At 41.7% G+C, this 17,257-nt stretch overlaps 1 protein-coding gene across 2 annotated transcripts in view; it reads left to right on the plus strand.

Annotated features, from left to right (window-relative positions):
* nxph1 (neurexophilin 1) overlaps positions 1-15,813 on the plus strand; it is a 36,880-nt gene extending 21,067 nt beyond the window's left edge. The window contains exons 2-3 of one of the 2 annotated variants that reach the window (XM_041053694.1): positions 9,718-9,739; positions 15,087-15,813. In XM_041053694.1, the coding sequence (XP_040909628.1) occupies positions 9,718-9,739; positions 15,087-15,813 (749 nt within the window). Of the gene's footprint in view, positions 1-9,717; positions 9,740-15,078 lie in introns of both variants that reach the window. The other variant, XM_041053696.1, reaches the window with a different exon arrangement.
* Positions 15,814-17,257: the final 1,444 nt, after the last annotated feature.

The following is a 17,257-nucleotide window of genomic DNA, read 5'->3' on the forward strand; positions in this document are numbered from 1 at the left end:
TCTAACACTACACATGGGAGCAGACAATGTTCCTCTGGGTGATCACATGGTGGGTATTCAGTAAAGTTGTTTTTAATCAAATTGGCTCCACGTAATTGACACAGAAACTCCAGCATCCAGCATAAGAGTCCTGATTGATTTACTCATTTTAGTTTCCTGTTTGTATTCTCCACATCCAAACATACCCAAAGTGCGAGTTGCTGATTCAGTGAATGTGCATTAATGCACAGGTACTCAGTCCTGCTCCAGAGTCCTCCCCTTCCTCTTCCTCTTTTATCTCACCTCATGACCCAAAAATCAATGACGGACAGTAGCAAACTAAAAAGCATTTATAAAATGCAATTACAGGCAGCCAATACAAAGAGCTGGAGTGACCCTGTAACCACAGCTTTCTGTCTCAGCTGACTTCAGCTCTTATATCATATTGATTACTGCTTGTCATAGGTTTGAGATGAGGTCCTCTGGGGGTCAGTGGAAGCAAAAATGGTAGTTTATTGGATTATGGGTTTAATTTGACTTCAGGCAACAACTCTGCATAGTAATGAGCATTGGTTGTGATCCTGTGGCTCTCTCTCTCTCTCTCTACCTGACTGCTGTTACTCCCCCCATCCTAATTCAGACCCCAGGTCAGCTCCAGCACACCTCCTATTCATCTCTCTACATCTCTGCTCCTGAGAGAAGAACAAACTTCATTGTGTGCGTAAGAGCAAATCAAATAAGGCACCAGAGCAGTCTCCATCACAGTGCTGAATATATCAGACCTTAGAGGAAGTCTGTGGTTTGACTCAGTGGGTGTGGAGTGTCATTCCAAGTTAACTTGATTTATCAACTGGAAATCTTGACGTAAATCTTTCCCTGCCTACATTTGGATAATGATGAATATTCATTTTGACATCATTACACTGTTCAATTCATTCTGTCCAAATAAAAGTAGACATGGTGTCTACAGTCATCAATGGCTGCTGCTGTGTCATGTTCTGAACTTACTGTAAAGATATTGGTATGGTTTGGGGAAACATTACATGTTTATCATTTTCAAGAAAAAAAAAAAAGACAGTGACTAAATGTCACACATCAGCTCATGTTGTATAACATTGTTCCAGTCAGTGACAGAGCTGGACAGGGCAGTGCAGAGCTGCTCCTGAGCTCAGCAGACATTTCCCGTCTTTATCACAGTCTAATGCTGAGAAAATGTAAATGGTTCATAAAGATGTACCTTTCTGCAGTGTTGATGCATGATGATCTGTAAATGGGCGGGACTTAACAGTATGAGTGGGTGTGGTTTAGACTGAAGTGGTGCCGACCACTTAAAACAGCGTCTCCACACAAAGGTCTAATTCAGTGCGGAGCATGTGTTGAGTGAGGAGCAAACACATCATCTCTGCTCCACTCAGCTGGCTTATGAATTAGACTAATGCTAAACTAGGTCTCAAAATAATTACACTAATCCCATGTGTTAAAACAGCATGCTGTGTTTGTGTGTGTGTGTGTGTGTAACAGACATAAACGCTTCACCCCTGAGTTCAGCTCAGACATTAGGAGAAGAGATCCAACGGCTGCTAAATACTGGTGTCAGGGCAGCAGAGCTATAGTTAAGGTGGCCTAAGTCATGTCCAAGGTGTCTGTCAAGTCAAAAACCTCTCTCAGGACCAGGCTTCAGAAGCTGCTGAGTGCGTTTCTCTTTGAGATATTTCAGTTCACACAACTGAAAATTAGCTGTGCTGCATCATCACAAAATGGGAAGAAGAACTAAACACTGAGCTTCTCATGTTGAATTTATGTAGAATTCATTCATCTTTCATTTATTTAAAACACTCAGATTCTAGAGGTGATCCTATGTTTTGTATAGGTTATGGTCTTCAAATTAAGTTAAATCATTTTTGGGATAATTTTTTTCACAAAGACACAACACAAATTTTACTTTGGATTAACTCCACTCTCAGTCCTTGACAGACAGAAATCCTCTGTGGATTAAAGAATCACTTTGAATTAAACTTGTGGAAAATCAGGTGCAACACAAGGGTCAATGTAGCCCTGGCCTTTAAACACTCCTTTCCTAATGTACTTTCAATTGCAGGTGTAAAATACACGGTTGTTCACTTTGTGCAAAAAATGTATTTGAGAGTTTATCTGAAGCTGAGATGAGGCTTCAGCAGTCTGAATCACACACGTCAGGTGTGGTATCTCCTCTGTGAAGCTCCCTCAGAGACACAAACAAGGCATTTTGAACTGAAAGGTAAGTTTGGAAGATATGTGCTGGATTTGATTGATTCAGGCTGGTGGAGCCTGATATTAACTTCCTATGAACTTTTAAATACATTTTCACACAGAGGAGAAGCTGTGAATTTTAGTCCCCCCCCCCCATTACGTACATTGTTAGTGTCTTAATGACCAGGGTGAACAAAAGGAATTATTTTCTACAAGACTAAACTGTGCTGGTGGTGATTGAAGTCGTAACTGCAAATAATTAAAAACCTTGAACTAAACTTCTTAATAATAAACACACACATTAACAAATAGTTAATAAACAGATACTGAAGTTACAGGTGAACACAAATATGGACAAATTAAGCATCTGAGGTTAATGAATCCAAATTCACTACAGCAAGAGAGGATGTCGAAAAGGTTAACATCTCTGTGCAGAGGTCAACATCTTTTCCGAGACCCCTCTCTGCAGCCTGAGAGATCACCCTGAACATCACACTAATCAGAGCACTAATTACATGAAATAAAACAGCCTTTGCAGATGGCAAAAGAATTAACAGCTCGTCTGTTTAATTCGGCTAATGTTGATATGCATATTTATCTCATTTTCATGATGTTTAATGACTCATTGTTTGTTGTTCTCCAGGACCAGAGAACTGCAGTAACTGCTCATTATAAATAATAATGCCACACATTACACGAACACTGGCGCTTTCAGCTGCGTATTTGCAGTGTGAATAATTTAATGTGATTTTTTTTTTTTTGTATAAGTAATAATCCTTCATAATGCATCATTTGCTGAGAGGAGGAACAGACAGAAGGTGCAGAAGCGGTTGCTTAAAAGCGTCGGAGGCGATGGCAGGGAATGGCAATGGCGGCGTGTGCTGGGGGAGTTATTGCTCCACTTACTTTACAAACTGAAAATCTCATTAAGTGTGACACTGAAGATTAGTTGAGAGGGACCAAAGTGGAAAGAGAATGAACTCACAAAGGGGGCCGCGAGGAGGCTTTGGCTTTGTTTGCCATCATTAATTCAGCATTGAAACAACTCAGGGGGAAGCTCCGAGCCGCTGATCAGAAGAGCTGCGGATATGACAGGCGAACAGGTGCCCTTTTTCCTCTCCAAACACTTTTCCCTTTTAGCCCCCCCCCCCCCCCCCCCTCCACTTCTTAATTGAGGTGAGCTGTGTATTTGGGCCATCTGCGTGCTGACAAAATAAAGCCGGCTTTGATTTATGGTACCTCGGGACATATTAGCTTCTGAATTTCACCAGCAAGAATTCCAATTCTGCCTGTAAACTCCAAGACAACGAGAGAGGGAAGGGTTTTTTTTTTTTTTTATGTTTTACTAGAATTTTTTTGCATCAGAGAAACAAGAATGAATCAGATGATACTCCTCTCTTGTAAACTGTATAATTTATAGTTAATTGTTAGTTTTATTAGAGAATAAAAAAGCCGTCCTCTTACAGCTGAGAGATTTCAAGGATTTCACAGTCGAGGGTTAGACTCTGGGAAAGCTAGCTGGTAGACCTTCAGTCAGTCAGTGATTGGACTTGAATTATGGACTTTATGTGACAACACACCAAGTAGCTTCTTCCAAGATTGAAGAAGGGAAAAAAAAAAAAGGTTTACACAGGGAAGAGAAAAAAGGAAAAGAAATTGCTGAGTCCTGTGTCCGAAACACATCCCCTCCCTCCTTCACTTCTCCCTCTGCTGTATAACAGTGAGCAGTAAAAAAAAAAAAAAAAAGATTTCAGATGCTTGTGAATCACAGTAATTTTGCACCATCACTGATAGGTGAGTGGTGCAGAGCTGTAATTTTTCCTCACAATGTATTGTTGGATTGTAGACTTCTTTTTTTTTTATTATCCTTCTGCTGTGGGAATGTTTGATGGCACTACACAATCACAGCACTGTGAAGGTTTAGACACTAAAAGCTGTGTTGCCTTCAAGTTCTTCTCGGATGGTTCCGTTTCCTTGGATTGGGGAACTCGTTGTTCCGACTTCGGTGTGCTCACATGCTTTTAAGTTTAGATAGCATAGATGCTACAGAGACGATGGGCTGTATTTTATTGCTCGGAAGGTCGAAACGAACGAAGAGCAAAGGAAATGGATCGGTCTACGAGGACAGCAACTAAAGGTTGCAACCTAATACCATACTACAAATTAATCACTAGCAAAAAAGAACTGATACGATATATGAATTTGTACTATTAATCTAAAGCTTCTTATCATCTGTCTGCTATGTTTCTGCATATATATTGCGGCGTTCAAGTCAGTTCCTTTTCCCCGTCAGGAACATATTTTTCCGATTATTTCATCCTTCACTATCTGTGATGGGCGGATGAGCTGCAGGTGTGGAACAACTGACATTAGCTTAACTCATTTTACACAAGTCATCTTATAAAACGCCACACATTAAGTCATCACATGTAAATCCAACGGCTTTAACTTTATGTAAAACGTCCACATAACATACAGTACTGATGACATGGGAATATACACAGATATCTATATGAATCCCATCATTCCACAGTCCACCTGAGACAGTCACAGCCTCCCAGGAACATATCAGTCCTACACATCACAGTTAACTTTACGAAGACTCAGCGCCGCCTGAACAGTGAATCTCATGGACTGTGATGAAATTCATGCCCTTTTCATGACTCAGCTTTCCATAACTTTTCCTCTTGTGACACCCTGGCACACAACACATCTCATAACCTAACAATAATATGTCCACACCACATTTGCCGAACACATCCGTGCCCCTCAGAGGATGGCTCTGTTGTGAAAAGTGTTTGAATGTAGACATGCTCAAACACACCAAGACAGAGAAATAAGAGCAGAGCAAACAAGACTAAATGTAGACACACACACACACACATACACAGAGTACATTTTTACACACAGGGAGCAGGAGAAAGTCTGCTCTAATGATGTGTCTAACAGTCTGCTTACATGACCATCTGGCAGCTCCAGTACATGGGCAAACTGTGATATTCAAGCACCACTTAGAAGCAGTGTGGAGCCAAGCAGTAACACTTTAACTCAGATTGTGTGGCGCGAGTGTTGATAACCTTTAGCGGCTGCGTTTCATGACTTATTTCCTCTGAGGGACGCTTTTTACGAGACGTGGACACCGGGATCGAGAGCTGCCTCTGAAGGCTTTGGCCACGTCTGAATGTGCTGCTCAATGTAGCAGAGCAGAAAACCCATCAGGGGAACAGCTCTGTGTTCTGTATTATATATGCAGCCACACACCTCCCACTGCAAACATGCGACACAATCGTATGCTCCAGACCTGGAAATGACTTGAATAGCAATTATATTTAGACAAAAACTATCCATGATCTTCATGGTACATCCCTGATACATTGAAGACAGGGGTTCCTGCCACTATGTTTCATTCACTAAACAACTTCATTAAACAGCTACTTGTTACAGTTATTTTTAACATGCCGTGCACATGTGTATAAGCTATTATTAGCTATGTGGATCTGGCAGTATCATCAAACTTAATTTGCTCTTGAAATTCTTTTTTTTTTTTTTATTAAAAGGGTGTCGCAAACTTTTTATCGCATTTTATCGCCACCAGCTGCTGAAGGATAAAATCAGGTGCACAGTCACTGAGTAAATGCCCTGAGGGGTTTCATAAATGGTGATACCTTAGAAAACATGTTAGTAATAAATATCCATGTCTCAACCTGTGAACATGAACATCCTCACAGGCTTTTCAAGCATGTTCATTTATCAGTGTACAGCCTGTGAGGGCTCTGTTTTCTCTTACACTCTGCTGAGCTGAAGGTTAATAGTCCGTACGCTCAGGGTCAATTCTCCTCAGTTCTCCTCTTCCTATACTGTAACACCCTCAAACGTTCCTCTTTTTCTCATCCTCCTTTCTGTTTTCATTCTCCGGGAGCTTTCATAAGGCTTCTTTCATGCACCGCATTGTGCTCAGGCCTTCATTTCTCGCCCCAGCATTTTATTCCGGCCCCTGCTTTGCATGAGTACGATGATTGGAAAATTTTTCAAAAGAGCAGCAGAATCTGGAGCTCATCTCATCTCTGATCTTTTGTCTTCTGTCTTGTTTGACCATAAAAAAAAAGCAAATGAGATGGTGCAGACACTGCTCATTCTTTAGAAACCAAAGCCCGGGATTGGATTCTGTTCGACTTTGTTTTCTGTCATAAAACTGAAATTAACAATACATGGGTTACTGGGCGTACGTTCCTGGGGTATCTGTTGTTGCTAACCACTACAGCGTGAACAGTATGAATTAATACGATCTGTGCTCTCAGGCCGATTCCCTCTCCAGTCACTGAGGAGCAAAGTACCACGGAGCACGCAATACCACGCGGGTTGCAATGCAAAGTGTTGTGATTTGATTTACTGTCCCACTCCGCAGCTGTTGGCAATAACACGGCCACATCAATAACACCTGTGCGTTCGGCGAAAAGCGACAAGTTAATTACAAGAACAAATGAAAGAACTCCCGGGATTTCTTCTAAAAAGAGCACAGTTGTTAGTTCGCTGCAGTAAATCCGTACGGATGCTTTTTATTATTGGGGTTTTTTCTTCCACCCAAATGACTCGTGCTGGCCAAAAACGAACAAACTAATCTTTTCTGTGGATACTTTAGCAAGTTCGTCACTAACTTGAGTTTACACTGGTATGTTCCACCTCCAGGAACCTCCTCTGAAGTCCGGCATGACAAAGGCTCTCGCCTTCTCCGGCCTGCTCAGGCTTTTACATGTTACCAGCAAATTTCCATCTGCACAATAAAAACCCATACAGCTTCCGAATAGTGTTAAAAACTCTGTGAGACTGTTTGACAGAGTTTGGCTTCAAGCGGTGGAGGTGATGACTGAATGAATCAAGTTTTCCCCCGTGGGGCTTACCGAGCACTACACGGGTCGTTCAGTACGACAAACAAGTACAAACACATTTACTCAGCTCAGCTCTGCTGACAGCAGCTGCACAACATACTCGCAACACGTCCTGTACAGGCCCAACTGCTGCCCATACGCCAAAGACCTCTGAGAGACAGCAGACTCAGTGCTTGTTAGCCTGTGGATATTACTCCTAATTCCTGCTGTATCATCTCCAGGTTATTTTTTTTATTTCTGCTACTGACATGATGCAACATGCACAGGAGTAGATGGAGATTAGTTCAGTTAGGTAATTCTTTACTTATCAGTATTATGTAGCCTGCAGCTTTATAGTTTGGTATAATGAAATAGATTGTTTTACTTCCACTTGATACAATATCACATTAGTGTGACCTGCAATATTGTGGCCTCAAAGGTGGTAAATACTGGGTGCATTTGGAGGTCTGTTACTGGTGTGTACCGAGGGAGAATCATACTCAAACATCCCAGCACCACAAATAACACATAAGGAGCTGCTGAACATGGAAGCTGAAGACTGATTGACTGGATTTAACTGTGTGTCCAAGCCAGTTCCAACAAGCTGAGTCACTGAGGGCTGATGTCTCTGGTTAGGTTGGTTAGGCCTCCTGTGTGGCAGGTGGCTGGAATCTGGGAGGAACGTATGAACTCTTAAATATAGTAAAAAGAGTAACATTTGAAGCTTTTTGCAGTTTGACGTGTCTCTTTAACAGTTTCATGGATATCTTATTTATAACGGAGGCCTGTGGGGGAGTATTCACCTTGCTGTGTCGCTGTATCTGTGTTGTGTATCTGGGTTTAATCCAATATGCTCTATAGATTTTATATAGATTTTGTGAGGTTAGGAGTTTTGAAAAAAAAAAAATCAGGACGTGCCTTCTTCCAGACAAAATGACATCATCTACCATTCATCATTACTTGTCTGTGTGATACACTTAGTGTTGCTTTATGGCTCTGAGCTTCTGTCTGCTCGCTACAGAAACGATTAGGAACCAGAGGTTTACTTTTTTCTACAATTCCAAATCCATATTTCACAGCGTCCATAAATGACAGAAGTGCACATTTTGCTTCCTCTGGCCACAGGTGCACTGTGCTCGCTCTACCAGCTTTACATGGATCATGTGATCCAGCAGTGTTATAACAGTGTAGTAATATGTCAAGTGATGGTGGAACTGACTTCTCATTCAGGGAATACTGATCATTTACGTCCTTGTTTATACAAGTGCAGGGAGAAATAATATAAGCAGCTAAAAGGAAGGATGCTGCTTGTTTGCAGTGAGCGCAAGGATGCTGTCAGAGGTTAATGACAGTAAAGTGTTTAACAAGAAGCTGGATTAAGAAGCTGTACAACCGCTGGACTGTTGTAGTTACTGCTCTGACTGTGCCATAATGCTGAGAATACAGCACCACCTCCTCTGCTCTGATTGGAAGATTGGAGAAATCTCATTTCCAGTCAATTTATGACTGAAAGCAGGAAACTATCATTACACACCTGCAGGTATTCAAGCTACCAATGACACAAAAGTGCACTAAAAAACTAAAAAAAAAAAAAAAAAAATTACTGAATCAGTAATAGACTGGGACACAAAAACAGGCCTGGAGTTTGACACAGAATTATGTTCAAATTAAAATAAACCCATGCACATATATAAATATATGACTTGTATTCTCTGCCTCTCCCATCCATATCTTGTTGATGGTGTAAATCAAAGTCTCTTATCTACTTAAATAAAAAAAAACACATGACAAGACACAAGTTACCTTGATAGGTAATTGTATTATTATATATATTATATTATGTATATTGTATTATTACCTATCAAGTTACCTATTAAAGCTAATTAATCATTAAACAGCACAACCAAGCAGCAGACCTCTGCACAGGCTATAATCAGTCACATATCACACACATCCTAATATAACACAGTCACATTCAGGAGAACAATGCACATCACATTTTATTAATACACCGCACACACAAGTCCACTGTTCCTCACAGTGCTGTGTTCAATAACTACTTCCCACTGGAACCTGAGGTCCTTCATAACACAAAACTCCACTTATAGTTTGGTGAAGAGTCCAGTTCTCTCCAGTCCAGTGGTGTTCTGACTCCGTCCTCTTTTTCTATCTGGGCTCAGGTCCAGTTTCGGAATAGCTCGGCCTCCCATCAGATTCTGTTCTCAATCATTCTGAGTGCTTAGTTTTTCAAACCACAAATCCACCCTCCAGAGCTGATATCACTAGAACCACACTGAGAAACTTTTTCACCCTGTGGCACAACCTGACACTGTGCAGTGCAGAGAGCAGCTGTTTCACTCACACTTTCACTCCATAAAAACCGAGGGCTGATTAATATTTTGGCCGTTGGTCCAGTCTGGGTCTTTGACGGCTGCAAAATGTCATAGTTCTACTTGCCATTCTGGACTTTGACAGAACATCCAGATTACCAGTCCAGTCCATTACCCCTGCGCTAAATATGAAACTGTGTATGTGAGCAGACACGCTGACCTGATGCCACGCTGTGAACTCTGATTTAGTTTTGGCTTTTTTAAATAAACCTTGCATTGGTTAAAAATCTTGAATTGTGACCTAACATTTGAAGCAGCATTAGCAGCTAAACGCAGGCCCATAATCACCCCAGACGTATGACATCATTGTCATAATAATGTGATGTGTTCAGTGCAGAATTATGTAAATACTTTTATGAACTGGCTACAACCTTTTTCATCAATCACTCAGAGATATTAACATGTTTATATTAGCAAGATTAACAAGTATGTTAATGAACATTGAGAATTATTACTTAAATTAGAGCTGTCAATATTCAATATAATATATTGTTAGCTCTCCAGCACACACACACACACGCACAAAATACATTCAGCTGCACATACAACACACTGACACTGTGCTGCACCAAAGAAAATACTGCTCACGATAATCCTGATGAGCACTGGGAACAACATTTGATGATAGCTGGACACTCAGAGCATGTTGATGGTTATTTGACAGCTCACATTACGAACTAACACACACACACACGCACACACATGCACATACACACAAACACTGTGACACATTCTGTGCCAAATGACCTGAAACTGGAAGCACACCAGCTGGTATGAAGCAAACGTCAAAAGGCCAATAAATGTGAAAAGAATAGAGGAGACATGGGGAAAGAGGAGCGTGCAGTGAAGCTACAATGGAAAACAGAGTTAAAAACAACCGCTGCTCCTGTTATGAAAAGCAAATACCTACATTCAGAGAGCAAAGGAACAGGTTGGTGCTGAGAGGGAGGCAGCTGCCTTAGTTTGAAGTTTTATTAAGACTGAAATCTTGTTTGAGAGAAACACAAAAGATTTCGGACACTAAGATGAAGACGATGCACAGCTCAGGCTCAGTCTGTGAACCAGCAGCTTTTATGTCTGGTTAATGAATGAGTCACCAACAGACTGAGGATTTCAAGTTCCTTGATTCCACACAAATATCTGCACATAATCTAAATGTACTATATAAATATATATACAACAAACAAAAACATAATAAGTGCTCAGCCACACCAGCATTTATAACTATAAAATTATTCTCAAAGACAAAGCCAAAGACCTTGGTAAAAAAGTCATGTCTGGACTGAAGAGCACAGACAGAGACTGTGCTGCTTGCCTTGCCCAGCAGTCTTTCTTGCCTGGAGGCGACCAACTGGCTGTCTGGCTGGTAGTCAGGCATCTGCAGGGCCTGTGCTGGCTGCAGTGCCGGCCATGTTTACCAGATGCACCGTTCCCTCAGGTGAGCGCACTACAGCTGGCAGCTCCAGGCTCCAGCCAAACCCACTGGACTTCTGCCCAAAACATGCTGAGATGATGTTTGAGCCTGAGAGCTGGTTGGAGAAAGAACTGACCAATCAGAGTTTTTGTGGAAACTCTGGAAGATACTAGTAGAAAAATGGGCATATAAAGCCTGGGTGGCGTCACCAAGAGATAGATACAGGCCTGAATGTTTGGCCCCTACAGTGAGGGGGTCCTGTGGCTCTGTTATTCTGTGGGTGGCTGCTCCATTTTTAACCCAATCTACCCAGTGAGGTTCCTTTTCACCTCTGGGCCCTTTATGAGTTTATCTGGCCCTGCATTAACTAAGTACTTGTATTTGAGTGAGTATTTTCACTACGCATTCCTACAAAGTAAATTATATTACCCAGCAGTATATAAATTTACCCCCAGCTCCACCAGCTACATCATTAAAATGCTGCATACACATCAGTGCATCAATAATAATAATAATAATAGCTATGTTATATAAAATGTAAGGAATTTAAATTGAACGTTTTTATTTTCATCATGTGCTGCTGATAATTTTATTGAAGTGAAGGTCCATGTTTTCCTGTACTGGTTAAGATGCTGGATTGTATCATAGTTGTTATGTCGCTTTCCACACCTGACTACACAAACTGAATTTCTATGAGGATTAAAAAAAAGAAAGAGATTCCCTCTGCATCTCACGCTCTTTGTCTTGTGTTTTTATGTTCATTTTATAATAAATTCTATTGAATGCGCTTTGAGAAAAGGGGACTTTTCCAGATCCTCTTCATAAGCGGTCACATTATCATAAATCCATTCCAATGTAATCCTCAGCCTCCACCACACTGTGATATTCTTCAGCATGAGAAGGGCACCTCACCTGTTTGAATAGGAAATGATTGCTGAGTGTGTCTGCCTCACGCAGCCGAGTGCTCTCTGAGTTTAAACCTTCAGGCTAAAGATAGATCCCCTGAGATCCTCTTCAGCTCCACTGAGTGGGCTGTTAACTTCAGTCAGCCTCTGTTTGTTTCTTCACTTCTGATTTGCTTCACGTCTAATGTAGAACATATTCTCCAGGGGGGTGACTGTTTTATTATTCAGCAGTCTGTAACTCAGTGTATAATTAGGTCTGGATTTAATCACTGTCCTTTTAATCATTAACTCTTAATTCATGGGTTTGTTGCTGTCATCAGTGACGCATCATTTTTACTGTCAAAGCATTTTGAGGCTAAAGCTGTCGCCACGTTTGATGCGTACAGTTACCATGGTTACAGTCGTTGTTCTCATCTAACAGGAAGTTAGCGGAAAAGGCAGTTTACCTGAATATACCACAGTGTAACACAACAGACTCACTCTCCTCTGTAAATCGAGTTCCCAAACTCCGGCTGTTTGAACAGAGCCACTGGCTCGCTGTTGTTCTTGTTCACCTGGCACTGCTGCAGCGACCTGTGCTCTACATCGCTGAGCACTTCTGATCATCCAGAAGCTGTAATGACTCACTATAGGTTGGAAATACCACATGGTTTGGTTTCGGTCCAATACAGTGGAATACCAGGGCCAGAATCGCCTAATATACTATGTAGGGAGAAGCTGTATGCCATTATTTATGATGTGAATGTATCACTAACAAGCTACAGTAAATATGACAAAATGTTGTTAATTAACATATTTAAGTCACACTGATACTGAACATATGAATAAAATGTTTTCAGTCAGTGGATCTGTTTTCCACCAGATTATCTGACCTTGCAGGCTTGGGAAACATTGTGGTTTGGTTTAATTCAGAAAAAGTTCACAGTGACTTCAGACACAACAAAACCATCTTAACCAACCAACCTTAACCAAAGTGCTTTTGTTGCCAAAACCTAAGATGGGACTCAGGATACAAACTTTGTACAACCACCATCTGCCCCCTAGTGACTTAGCTACTGTTAATAAATGTCACTCTTCATTTTAAAAATATGTTCCCTCTAAACATAATTTAGCCAGTGATAACATTTCCTATAAAACGTATTTGCTGAAGCAGTTTAGCTGTATAGAAACGTAATCTATAGGAGACAGGGTTGCTGTGACATACTTTACAGCACAGGGATATTCTCCTTTTAACAGTATGTGTAAAGGAGACCGTGTGTCCCCATGGTACTGAGAGACACGCTGCGAGGCAATTCAATTCAAAGAGCTGGCTGATTGGTAGCGAAACCTTATTTTCCAAGTATCGATCCTGGGGGCACCCAGCAAAATGCAAAAACCTCAGCAAGACGAATCTGCTGTCACGTCTTACAGTAGAAATCAGGCAATCAATGTCACATACCTCCAGTGGGGCCTGTATGAACCTAATTCCACTCATTGGTGCTAAATAGTGAAAACCCTTGGGTTCATCAATCATCAATTCAAGGGGCACTCTTTAGTTAATAGTCTGGTCTTTACCCGCTGAACAGTCACTGCCTTTATCTGTGTGAGCCAGCAGATACTCCCTCCATTTGACAGGAGGAGGAGATGGGAGCAATATGTTTTACTTTGATTGCTGTATTCTCTCTCTCTCTCTCTCTCTCTCTCGCTCGCTCAGCTTGTTGCACTATAATTCCCAATTTGGAGCCGTCTGCTATCACGATTTGAAATTGAAGCTTGCGGCAAAGATTGATCATCTCTAACCCCCGTGGAATATACAGACAGGTGACAAATTAAAGGAAAAACCTGACTAAATGAGTGGAGAAACATAATGAAGGCAGATTCTTCCACAGAGGTCCACTCACTGGTACAATTAAGCAACTAATGAAGATGCTGAGCAGGTCCAGCCCATTCTGGTTTTTTATTAAGTTGGAAAGTGGAAAAGATGAAAGTGACTTTGAAGGAAGGTTCATTGTTGGGGCACAGATGGAGGAGCTTCAGTCACAGAGACTGTTCAACTGGACAGTGTCTGAACAGGAGCAGGGACTAAAGGGACGTCTGCATTTAGATCTAAAGATGAAAAGACAGTAAGTCAGTAAACAGGGTCAGAGACTGAGGTCCACAGAGCTCATTTGATGACTGATGCTCATGCTATCCTGACGGGAGGGGTCTCAACCAGGATGACAGTGTCCCCCATCTATAGGACACGAGGAGTCAGTGAATGGTTTGATGAGTATGAAAATGATGTGAATCATATGCTGTGGCCTTCACAGACACCAGATCTCAACTCGGTTGAACACCTATGGGAGATTTTATGTTGGTTTTTCCTGTAATTTTTCACGCACCTGTATTGATTGGTCAGTTATGTAGACAATGACATGCTTGAATATTAAAGTCCTGAATAATCTACATGATAAAGAATAGTAATATCTTGTGACACATCACATCACATCACTTCAGTGCAGAGCATACAGCCACAGCCCTTGTAGAAACCCTCCTTTCTGCCAACGTCCCTCTAGTGGAAACTCCATAGGAATCTTTAATATTATATACAACAGATACTCTAAGGTGAAACTAACAGGGGGAGCTATGCTGTGAATTAAAGGTACCCGAGCACCAGTGGCCCTGTGGAGAAATGTTTTGATGAGCCGGTCTCCTTCTTGTTTGTCTCAACTCACACCCACACAAGGATGCTCATGACACAGTACTCGCTCTATCTGGTTTTATGCTACTCCACTGATGCACAGTTGGTGACGGCGACTTGCCAAGAAATGTAGTAATGTGCCAATAAAAGGCATGAAAAGAAGACAACGATGCCTTATTTGATGTGGGCGTAATTTCCAAACTATTTCCTGATAATATACTTGGAAGTTTATTAGAATGAACTATGTAATATACAGTTATATTTAAGCCTAAGCAAATATTCATCCATCCATTGGATAACTTTATTCTCTACATATGATGAATTGTATGCTCCCATGTTAACAAATTTAACAACAAAAGAATATATTGAACTTCTATTTCCATTTTTTTTATAAGGAAGGAAATAAATTCAATGCATTTGTTAGGCCTCAAGGATACACATAATATGTCAAAGTGAGAACCAATGAATGTAAACACAACTCTTTAAGTGGTGTCACCAAAAAGTCCATAAACAGTTAAAGATAAAAGTTACTGCAGCCTAACAGGTTAAACAAAGCTAACAGGAGACACGAGAGGAAATGTGGCCAACCAAGTGAGACATACACATGAGCTGACAGATGCTTTTCTCTCTTTCTCAGGTTACAAGTGCCCATGTCAAGTCGGGAAGCCCCAAATCAACGCTAAAGCATATATGGACAGAAAGCAAGGATTTGTCAATCAGTAGGCTGCTGTCACAGACTCTGCACGGCAAAGAAAACAGCACAGCCTTGGACCTTCACTATGACACTCCAGAGCCCTACTCGGAGCAAGACCTGTGGGACTGGCTGAGGAACGCCACAGACCTGCAGGACTCGCGGCCGCGGGCTAAACGGCGGCCCATGGTTAAGACGGGAAAATTCAAGAAGATGTTCGGCTGGGGGGACTTCCATTCCAACATCAAGACGGTCAAACTCAACCTGCTGATCACTGGGAAGATTGTGGATCATGGCAATGGCACCTTCAGTGTCTACTTCCGCCACAACTCCACAGGTCAGGGCAACGTGTCAGTCAGCCTGGTCCCTCCCACCAAGATAGTGGAGTTTGACGTGGCGTCTCAGCAGTCCGTCATCGACGCAAAGGACTCAAAGTCCTTCAACTGCCGCATCGAGTACGAGAAGGTGGAGAAAGGTGCCAAGAACACGCTCTGCAACTTCGACCCATCCAAGACCTGCTACCAGGAGCAGACCCAGAGCCATGTTTCCTGGCTCTGCTCCAAACCTTTCAAAGTCATCTGCATCTTCATTTCCTTCTACAGCACCGACTACAAACTGGTGCAGAAAGTGTGCCCGGACTACAACTACCACAGTGACACACCCTACTTCCCCTCTGGCTGACAGTCCCATACACTCACCTACCCCATGGACGAGTGGAGCACAGACTGGGGCGTCTACCCATTCCAGAGAAATGTGTATGTTAGCCCCCTCTGTCCCTAAACATGTCCACACCAGAGTGTCAGCCATCCCATACGATTTTCCAATTTAACGTTCTGGATTTTGAGGGAACAGTTACTTTTAACTGTTTAACTGTTGTTAAAAGAAGCTGGTATAAATAACTGTAATGTGCTCAAATTGACCTGAAAGCCTCTGATTAGTATAATTATTATTATGAGTTAGAATTTTGTCCCTGAATCATGTTTTATCCCTGTTGAACCACATGTACATAACAGGGGCTTATGGGTCGTTTTTAACTATTAAACTCTGCCCATTGTTGTTTGCTTTATGTTTAGTTAACACTCCTTGTCAAACTTGATGTTAATAACTTTGTTTTCCTCTCTTTGCATATTCCATATATGATACCTTAACTCTCTGGACAACAACATATCGACTGTTTGCCCCTGCTGTGCTATTTATGCTCTGCAGTTCATCCTGAATAACTAGAAAACAAAACTAACTCCTCAAAAAAAAAAAAGGAAAAAAAAATTAAAATTAAATAGCTAGCTCAGATGTTTTTACAAAACCCTGCAAGGCATCTGAAGAGGACAATGACAATTTAAATGTGAGTTTGATGCTTTTAGAAATGTGAGGTGGTCTTATTTATCTGGGCTGGGGGGGGGGGGGGGGGGGGGGGGGGGGGGGGGGGGGGTGTGGGGGGGAGCTGGGACTGAGCAGGCGTCTCCCTCAGGCGAGTCTCATTCGGCAGAGAAAATGTGTTAACACGCTCAGATGCTGTAACACTGTCAATCCTCAGCTATGTTCCTGCTACTGCAGGCAGCTGGGTTGAGCTTGTAGGGTGATTGCTTCATTCTCAGCTGATTGAATGTCTGATTACCTGACTGATTGATCGGCGATTTGTTCGGGGAGATGGGGCTTGCTCATTGTCACTTAATATATCTAATGTAATGTACTGAATTCTATATCTTAGAGCCTAATTTGTATGAATGGTTTGTATTGTACATAGTTTATCCCAATTGCGCTGCTTCTATTACATGCCCCCATGAGCTGTGTTCCCCTTCCCGCTAAGTCCTCTTGTCCACTCCATATATGCTCGTTCTTGGTTCCTCTAGCAAAGAAAATGATGTTGCTGCCCTAGATGTGAATTTCATGAAAACAGCAATCCTGTACAGAAGCTGTAAAACTGACTAAATATATTAAAAGAATTCACTGAAATTTTCTTTACTGGCAGGGGGAAGGCGGGGGCTGGAGATGTACATATGAATTAAAGAATACAGTAAATTTTATCAATCGAATGCTGGTATATCTGAGTTCTTCCTGTGAGTCCCCATTATAAGTCTGATTGCAGATCATGATACCTGTCAGCTGTCACCTGGCACCAGTGTGT

This window comes from Toxotes jaculatrix, chromosome 13 (genome assembly GCF_017976425.1).
Source record: "Toxotes jaculatrix isolate fToxJac2 chromosome 13, fToxJac2.pri, whole genome shotgun sequence".
Taxonomy (NCBI): domain Eukaryota; kingdom Metazoa; phylum Chordata; class Actinopteri; family Toxotidae; genus Toxotes; species Toxotes jaculatrix.